Source organism: Mugil cephalus, chromosome 8, assembly GCF_022458985.1.
Source record: "Mugil cephalus isolate CIBA_MC_2020 chromosome 8, CIBA_Mcephalus_1.1, whole genome shotgun sequence".
NCBI lineage: Eukaryota > Metazoa > Chordata > Actinopteri > Mugiliformes > Mugilidae > Mugil > Mugil cephalus.
The window spans coordinates 21,589,231-21,598,958 of NC_061777.1; the positions used below are offsets into that span (position 1 = coordinate 21,589,231).

At 41.6% G+C, this 9,728-nt stretch overlaps 1 protein-coding gene across 1 annotated transcript; it reads right to left on the minus strand.

Moving 5' to 3' along the window:
- Window positions 1-484: 484 nt before the first annotated feature.
- On the minus strand, window positions 485-9,301 carry dgcr8 (DGCR8 microprocessor complex subunit). Its single transcript, XM_047593096.1, has 14 exons — window positions 9,072-9,301; window positions 7,775-8,734; window positions 6,317-6,479; window positions 5,687-5,829; window positions 4,934-5,258; window positions 4,633-4,830; window positions 4,452-4,553; window positions 4,263-4,361; window positions 3,710-3,792; window positions 3,417-3,517; window positions 3,122-3,228; window positions 2,506-2,633; window positions 2,091-2,204; window positions 485-1,871 (listed from the first exon to the last, which is right to left on the minus strand). Exons 2-14 carry the CDS (start codon window positions 8,453-8,455, stop codon window positions 1,788-1,790), a joined length of 2,328 nt encoding a protein of 775 aa, XP_047449052.1. The 5' UTR covers window positions 8,456-8,734; window positions 9,072-9,301; the 3' UTR covers window positions 485-1,787.
- Between the last annotated feature and the right edge of the window lie 427 nt (window positions 9,302-9,728).

Below are 9,728 nucleotides of genomic sequence, written 5' to 3' on the forward strand. Positions count from 1 at the left end.
TCACCAAAGTCATGGAGCTCAGATTGCAATACATACTTCATTTTCTAGGCAGCAACGTTTCAAACATTTTGGTACAACTCAACATGAACACGTAAAAGCAGTATTCCCCCCGCCCTCTTCTCACACAGACACACACTTGGCAAGACAACACACACAAAGATGGGAAAGCGCACTCTTAAAGCGATCTACACTGTTGCAAGAGCCTTGTTGTAAACTGATGCTCTTGTGTGTTATGTAGAAAAAGCACAGGCCAAATACTTGAGAGAGAATGCACAGCAGTTTGTTTTGATCCAGCAAGTGATGGGTCGCTGCATTTTCCTGTGTTATAGCTCTTACTCTACAGCTTGCAGCAACATCCGTCTTCTATAAAATGCATAAGACTGTATGTAAGCTTTGGTATGCATGATTTCATCAGCTTGTGTTGCACTAGACAATTTGATCACAATTTGTTCATGTCAGTACCAACGATTTATTTTTTATTTCCCCCCCCCAAGGTTGCCCTTTGATAAATGTACTCTACTTGTGATCAGACAGTGAAATCAACTGTCACCGACTGCAAACATACACAAAAATCATAATCCAGTGAGGAGTTTTAAAAATCTGCACATGCTGTAGGCATATTTCCCCAAGTGTATTATGTTTAATAGGCTTGTCTTCATTAAAAATACTAATTGCTTACTAAATGCTTTATCAAGTAAATGGAGCTTGGTCTTTCCACTTCCTGCTGAAGGGTGTTTTAGGTCCAATATACTCTATATACTCTGAGCCCTTCATGAAATGGATTAACTAAGGCAACATGTAGCCAACATGATTCTTTTCTTTTTTTTTTTTAAGGGCACCAAAAATGAAACTTAAATGTTAGTTGTTGTTAGTGGGTGTGGGTGGCATTAGTATTTCAGTAAGGAAAACAAAGCGACTGAGAGCATCTAAAAAAAGATCCTCCAACTTAAACATGTTACAGTACTCCGTGGGCCTGTGCTTGGATTTACTGCAGCGTTGCTATGGAGAGCAGGACGAGTTTCTTGTATCAAAGTAAATGTAAAAAGGCAACAAGACCCTCACCTCACATATCCCAAAAGCAGTTATTTCTATACCAACAGCGTGATCAGTCAACAAAAATATCTGACAGGACACGAGTGCATTGAAAGAGTTCTGAATAGTGATCACCTCACAATGCGAGTTGTTATCGTGCAAACCGAGACTGTTCATTCCGAGGAAAAACAAAACGGTACGTCTGTATGCATCACCCAAAATATCCATGACACCTAGCATTAAAATACCCAATGAAGGAGCTTTGCTTCCCAATTAAACAAATGGCATAAATACAAGTATTAGTAGTCCCTTTCAAATACTTTAAGCACAAACAAAACTAACAGGTACTCTAAGACTGCTGAAAACACTTCAAAACAAAACCAATGTGTGCAGTGGTTTTTCGCGGTTAAAGAAGCATGCATTTTATTTTAGTCGGATGTTGGTTTGTGAGTCGAGTCATGTTAACTTCTCTGCACCCAGGAGGATTTTTCCTAGTGGTACAGCGCGGATGCATCTAGAGAGGTAGAAAATATTTGCTCTATGATCCGTTGGTGCATCGAGTCCTACCCTTAACATCTACCAGCTGCACCAAGAAGAAATGTACGTGGAGGAAGCAAGCAGTTCTACCGACCTGGTCTATATGATACTATATTGCCATTAGATCTCAGTGATGCATAATTAAGGGATGGATGGTGGTGTGTGATGTTGGACAGTGACTGGGCTTCAGTGCCGTGGTTCTTCAGTGATTCCGAGACTTAAACGTCGACAGTGCAGAGGGGTTCGCTCCCTGGTTGGGCCGACTCCATTATGGTCATTTTAGGTTTCTTCCTCGTTTCCTCCTGGTACAAATATATAAACACATACACATAGAAAACTTGGTAGTGGCAATGGAATTTTGGCAAACTGGACAACTTCAACTGAACTTCAGTCTGTGATGTTTGGACACATGTATGCCACTTTACTGTAATCAGTGCTTGACCAGAAATCTACTCTCACAAGTACAATTCCCTTAAAAGAAAACCTTCTGCACCCACTAGAAAAAAAGGAGCAATTCTTACCCTCTGAGTAGCCAGTTTCCTCATTTCTTCTTGCAATTTGTTCAAGATATGAAGGTTTGGCTTGTTCTTTTTGGCATACTGCTGGAGCTCGATCACACTCTTGTCAGAGTTCTCCTGAAAAACATGAGTTTGTTAATGACATGCACAAGGATGTTGCCCCACTGCTCAACAAAACGTTGCCGTGAATGCAGCAATGGGCAATGACTGCACATTTAGTCCCCGTTCACATCTGACATGACCCAATCACAAGTGGGCCGCTCTAAGTACACATGTGGAAACACTCGAGATGCATTGAGAACACATCAAGATCCGATTGCTCAAGTCACATTCGTAGCAGGTCTAGGCTGCAGACAACGATCACCTACTCAACTGATATTGTAAACCTTGAAACAAAACTACTTGACAGGGCACTTACCTTCTTGACCATCTTATTGCTCTCTCTGCCGTACATGCGCAGCAGTGAGCCCCAATTCTTGACATGGGGGTGAAGCATCTGTAAGATCTTCTGAGATGCCAGCTGTTTGCCAACCCTCTTGTTCTTGCCTGGTGACAAAGACGATACACATTTCAAACCATTTCCCCGGCTTCACAAATATAGTATAACCATTTAAATACTAATATTAGCATATTCTCAAAGTACTAATGTATGTATTTATTTGGTCACCAATAATCACAATTACAGTCCAATCAGAATAAAATGTAACCAACAGGATCATTTATCTCTGGTTAGAATATATACATTCTAACCTGGGCTAAAGATCAGGTTATTGTTTATAACAACCTTGTTAATGAATTCTGTGTTAATAAAGATTTTTGGGGAAACGCTCCTTCCATTTTATACCCAGCAGATGACTTGGAGGCATGCCGACACATTTTTAGCGTTCACATATGAATCTATAATCAGAATTAGTTGAGTAGGATTGTAGAAGTATTGTCCATGTAAGCGATGCCAGAGCTACACAGAGGATTCAAGTATTTTCCAGCCTCCAAGCTCTCATCGTAGGGCATTTTAACATTCAGGGTTTACTTACACCAGCCGCGCACAGTGTGTTTCCCACACGTCATCACGTATTCACTCTTCTGGTTTTTTCCAGGGATCACCTCAAATTTAATGCTGGTGTCTCCCATTCCATGGTTTCTGCAGGGAGGAACAAACATTGGCTTTCTCATAAACGTCTAAAACGAGACCCACTGGGGTGAAACGATGACAGAACGGCTCCTTAAAGCAGTCGACCGGGAGCTGTGAACATCTGTGGCGCTGAATACAGTGCTGTGCAGTTTAACCATGCTGACAGAAAATAATAAAAATGCTGAAGCCTACTTTACCTTTTAAGGCACTCATGAAGAATCTGATATGGCGAAAGAAGTCCTGCTTTGTTGGTCAGCTCATACACTCTTGAGTCTTCTATACTGATATGATTAAAATACTGTGGAACAGAGCACATTGAATGTTACCGCTGTTGTCAAATCTGAAGGAGAATTTTGCACTTCTACTTAATTTACAATCTACTTTTGCAACAATACTTCTTGGAAAAAGACTTTTGGCACTGATACTTTAACATTATCTTTACTGTAATCCTCTACTGACGACTGTGGGTTTGATAAAAACAAACAAGTACCTCCAGTTCATCTCCCTCGACAGGTTTCTCCTCCGAGGTCTGCTTCACAAAGTCAGGGATGAGGATTTCCAGTGTGGCTCGAGCTGAAGTTGACAACAAATGTCTAGTGAGGGTTGAAATATTACAGGCGATTGCACCACAGAAGAAAAATGTGTGTATGTGCATTACATCTACAGTAATGAGGTACCATAAAGATGAACTACTGTTGTGTAAGTAAATAATGTGTATAGGAGACAGTTTAAAATGAACTATGTGGCATTTATCAGCTGATTTCCTCATTAGCTCCCATCAATGACGAGTATATTTGTGCCGCCCATGACATCTCCATCTAGTTGCAGTTTTAGGAGTGTACATCAGGACCAAGGTTCTTTAGAAAAAGACATTAATCTGATTAAATCAATATATATTAAAGACAAACTAACAATGACAGACTTCCAGTCTAATCCCATTGATTTTTATCCACTAACATTAGGCTTTGTGTACTACAGTATATATTCAGTTGTGATGTACACCACTCATCACAATGCTTAGCAGCACACACAAAACCAATTACCAGCTTTATTCTTAGCAAGTTTTTTACTGCTTGCAGTTCCTGTGCCGTAAGTTACTCCATCTATAATGACCGAGGCGCCGAAGGGTTCACTTGGGTTCTCTGTGGGGCACAGAAATCCATTTTGATGTGAATACCTTGCAACACTAAACAGCAATAATAAAGAGTTTGAGCCACGATAGGAGAACTTACCACATTCAAAAAAACTGTAAACAGGTCGAACCTTTAGGACACGCTGCATATATTCATGCAGGATGCAAACTTCAGACTTTCCATTAGGATTGATAACAAACTCTGTTGAAGAAGGACACGTTTACTGTCACATCTATCATGATCCAGGAGAAATTCTCAGCTTGAATCATGCAGCTCTTACCTTTCTTAGTAGGAGCATCTTGGACTGACAGTGTGATTAGTTTCTGGTTGGCAGGTAGAATAGGCCTCTCTGACTCTGCCTGCTTCCTCTTCATGTCTCTGTTGAACTGTCTTCGCTCAGCCCATGTGCGAAACTTCTTGACAGTGACTTGCTCAAAGTCAAAGCACTTTTCAAGGTACTGACGAAATTCTTCAAGTTCTGAGATGAAGTGTTACGAAGTTAGAGAATGGGTTTTGTTGCAGCAAAAACAGAACGATAAGCTTTCAACAGTCTATCAGTGTACACTCGGATAAAGCCTCACCTACGGACTCATCCTTGCACACCTCCACCTTGGCCTTGACCTGTCCCAAGGCTCCTTGAGCAGTGTCACATGGATGAGACTCTTTATTCTGCAGGATGTCATCAGTGGTACCTTCTCCTTCCTGGATGTCATCAGTGAGAATGTCCTGCTCCTCAGTAGTAGCGTCAGACTTGCCTGCTCTCTCGTCACCATTGGTCTCTTCGCCTGCCTTGACAGGGGACTTATCTGCACTAGATGTCATCTCTCCATTTATCTCCTTTTCCTCATGTTCCTTCATTTTCTTGTAGTGTAGGCAAGGGATGCTGCTGGTTGGTGGGTCGTGTTTCTGCATGAAAAAGACCAAGGATTGTTAACAAAGCATCTTAACTGTGCTAGTTTGGAACAGACAATTTTATGCTGACTTCCATAACCAAAGCTAAAATGTTCATGTCCTTCCTTCTCACTACTTCAGAGCAGCATTGCTGCTGCACTGTTCTCAAACAAGCACCAAGCACTTTAACTGAGTGTAATATCTCACAATTTTAAGAACATGCTATGTAACTTTTCTGATTTGTGGAGGACTTCTATAAGAACCACAGACAGCAGGCGCTGAAATAGACAGATGTTTTAAGCAAGATGTTGGTGGCAGTCCAGGTAAACCATATAAATTATGCCAACCTCTCCCAGACAGGCTCTCAACTAACAACTCATTTTTTTTCTATCCATTCTTCCCATCAGTGAAGTAGTTGTTCAGACCCGACACTGGCATCTTACCCTAATACTGCCAGTACCAAGGAAGTAGGGTCTGGACCAGGTGACCACTCTGGTCTCTCTGTGCAGGTAGACTGGAATGCCTGAGTTATGGAATGTCATGATCCATCCGTCAGGTAGAGGCTCAGTGGGTGGACGTCCCCGACCTGGCACACAGAAAAAATGTAACACATATGATGAACCTTTCTAGTGTCATAAGTTTTATTTTAGGTTTGACAACAAATTCTCAAACTAGTTATTTCTGATACCACAAAACTCATACTCCTAGTGGTGTGAGAGATTCGTCACACTAGGCTGCTGTTAGGCTTAGAATAATTAAAACCCATTCTAAAACAAAATGAAAGGTATTGAACTGTGGTGCAGTAATGCACCGTAAAGGCCAGTTTAGTTGTTCACTTTGGTTGTGCAAATCTTACGCCAACAAGTTACTCAAGGACAAACCTGTATGGTCATCAATACACGATTGCGTCCAGAAGTACATATCCTACATATTTATGTGAAAATTGGAACAATATTTATGCTAGTTATTGTATTTTTGCTAGTTATTAACAGATTGTATTATAGCCCATAAAAAAAAACATATTCAACTGTCTGTATAGGGACTACCCTAAAACGGACAGATCCACCACTCACTCTTCAGGACTGTCTTAATTTTGGTCATCATGGGCTGAACACCTCCTTCACCATCTGACTGATGATCACTGTCTGCACCATATTTGTCCTCTGCCGGGCGCATCTTCTTTGGGACGGGCATGCCCTCCTCCAGCAGAGCGTCAACATCATTGTCAAACTCCTCCTGGAAGAGTCGATGGTTAAGGCCAGCAGACAAGGGTGGGCGACCAGTTTAAAGGAGTTTTATTGTGCGAGTAGAAACTGATTTGATGCCGTAAGCTGCTCGAAGCACGACCACACAACAACAGCAGTTCTATTTGGGGCATAAAATTGATTCAGTGATTCCCAACCTGGGGGCTGGTAGGTACTGCAAATGGGCCACCAAACCATTTCATCTGACATTTGGGTTTTGGTTGTGTTCTGCGACATTGTATGTCAAACACCAACACCATAACATCTAAATATGATCCACTGTAGTTTTTATTTAAAAGGAAAAGGCCATAAATAAGAGTGCAATGTTTTCATTTTATTTTTTTATGTTATTGCTTTTGCTTAAATTGAATTTCTATCTGGCGAGACCTGAGCAGAATTTACATCATCTTTATATTGGGATTTTGGATCTGATATTGGATGTCAAATTTTCATATACAAGACTGCATTTGTTGACAGATTCCGTTATTTATGGATAACGGAATAATCAGCCTGTTACAGACAGACCCTTGCGTGTCATTTCTGATATTCGTGTGGTGCATTATAGAACTGAGAACGCAATATATGGCCTCTGTATTTATGGGGTCGGAGGTGGGATGTGAAACTTTTTGAGACTTAAAAGTGGGCCCTGAGTTGGAAACCACTGACTTAGACAATTTAGAAACAAATTATACTGAACCTGTATTGTCACATTTCTAAGAGGTTTAATCCCCCCTTTATTAATTCTGATGATTACTTTAAAGTCAACAGGACACTGTGTTTAAATGGGAAGAAAATTGAAAATGACACTGACCTCTTTCAGCTTCACACTTCTCATTTTCAGTAATAAAACAGAAATAAAAGACCACATTCATATTATTGTGTGCTGCCTAAAGTGAATATCTGTGTCTGGTTTAATCACTAATAGAAAATGGTTTGATTGGAGTAACGTCAAATCAAGAAATATGTTTGTTTTTTTGTCTGATCTTTACCTCCTTTTAATCGAGCACTGATTCAGCCCTGGCTTTATATTTTCATGTAACCCGATTTGTAACCCATTTCACCCCACAGCATCACATTAAATGTAAAACTCACCCACTTTTTGCTGCATATGTTCCAAGTGTCAAGGAAGAACTTGCTAGCTGCTTTATTGCTATAATCAACCAAATCGGCATGTTGCTTTGGGCTTAACATTAGGAACTCTTTGGCTATTAGCAGCCACAGGAAGTCATAATCATGGTGACAACAAATACCAAATAGTGGCTACAGCTGTGGACATAACAGACGTACCTCATAGGAGTAAGCTGCAGCCTCATCATCTGCTTGCTCCTGCTGAACTATGACCTCAGACTTAAAGCCACCATGATCTCCGTTGTCATGATCCAGGAAGTTGTCGCAGAAGTCATCCAGCTCGTCCAGGACAGCGAACTCTACCTTGTTTTCCAGGTCTACCTCAGCTTCCTCTGACCTTCTGCCTGCAGTCTTTCCTGCTCCAGAGCTACCTTCAGCTACTTCTTGGTCACTAATCGAGTTGTGCAGCTCCCCATTGAGACCACCTAAGCCATCATCACTTCCTGCCTCCTGGCCTTTCCCTGTGTACAAAACCTTCCTGTCTTTGCTACTGCTGCTTTCAGTGAAGCTTACACGGATCTTAACATCTCTGAGCAGCTTGAGGTCTGGCAGAAACTTGGTGACCGGGGGAGCGTGGCGGGCTGTTCTGGGGCACGGTGGGCTGGGACTGGCCTCATTTGAGAGGTGGCTACAGATAGTTATCGAGCCCTTGCTGAGGGGCTGCAGTGTCTTGGCTTCCCCGTCCCCTGGGGTGTATGTGTATCCATCACCACCAGAGCTAACGTCCATTACCTCTGCGTCACTGGACGTTTGCAGGGGAGGTGGTGGAGGTGCTCTGCCCTCATCTAGGCCATCAGGTGGCTCCAAGGGGAGAGGGGGTAGAACATCATCTATCTCCATGTCCTCTAAATTAACAACTACAACGTATACAGACTAATAATATATGCTAAAACCTGACTTGTTACGAGACTTTCTTCTTATCTAAACCCAGAATACATGCAGATGCACATCCCTGTATAGACCACGTACCAGAGGTGAATATGCTAAGCTGACTACATTGTTCTTTTCATTAATGTAGACAGCTTTCAGAATCACTGTCTCAATTATTGGAAATCACAATGCATTCAGCTTAATATGGGATATAGGCACTGATCATCCTCCACTGCGATCTTCTGGGAGCTAGGAGAAAAAGGGACCGGTGAGAATAGAAGTCAGATAGTACAACTGTATGCTCCACAATTTGACGTAAAACTGGTTATTGCTATGTTACTGCAGCAAATTAAAGGGTTGTCTTTGCTATGAGGCGAAATTTGCGTGTATCTTTAACAGACAAGCACAATTGTGGTAAAATAAAATGGGGAACGAGCCATCTTTAGCGCATCTGTTCGGTAGCTGCAGCTGCATCGAGGGGCCCCTACAGCGCTAGCACCAATGCTAATGTGCTAACATTCAACCATACGCAGGAAAGGACAGCTAGTCAGGAAACAGTTGTTTATTGAACTACGGGAGTACTCACAGATAAATATGACACAGGTGTCTCCTATTGGTCACCTAACCTCCTTCCTAAATTATTTTATTCTTGACGCACCGCGACACGGCCTCCAACTCAGCCCCGCCATCTTGAAGAAAACCACAGCGGCGAGCCAACTCAAGCCCCGCCTCCTCGTGCCGGCTTTTTTACGATCGACGGGTCAGCTGACCAATCACAGCATCCGATTCTACTTCTTACTGGTATGATTCAACCAATCAGAGTGAACACGTTTTATCCTCTTCTACAACATGATAATGTATATTCCGTTATACGCACACTTCACCACAATTCATGCATCAGGTTTACAAATTATTCCCATACATATTTACCAGAACTGCTGGTTGTGAGTAGTATAATGAGGTAATATTTGCTATTTTTTAAACTATTGTTTCCGACTTACCTTCAGGGTTTTTACTTGCAACTAATGGAACCGAATCAGGCTTAAAAGAGATCTTTGTACCCTCTAAAGGTAAAGACTCTGTATTCAAAAAGAATATTAAGTTGATTACAGGTTTCATTTAGGTTAGGTATTCCACATGGCCAGCTGGGGTCAGTGTTCTCACATATTTGTGCAAGAGACAATACTCACCAACACCAAATAAAGAAATGGACATTGTTGACAAAAATGTTACATAAAGTTAA

Excerpts from the sequence above, each read along its gene's own strand:
- dgcr8 (XM_047593096.1), bottom strand. The coding sequence starts at position 8,455 with ATGGAGATAGATGATGTTCTACCCCCTCTCCCCTTGGAGCCACCTGAT. Across the intron at positions 6,480-7,774 it reads CTGCAGCTTACTCCTATGAG|GAGGAGTTTGACAATGATGT; the intron begins GTACGTCTGTTA and ends CGACTCTTCCAG. Across the intron at positions 3,793-4,262 it reads ACTTGCTAAGAATAAAGCTG|CTCGAGCCACACTGGAAATC; the intron begins GTAATTGGTTTT and ends TGTCAACTTCAG.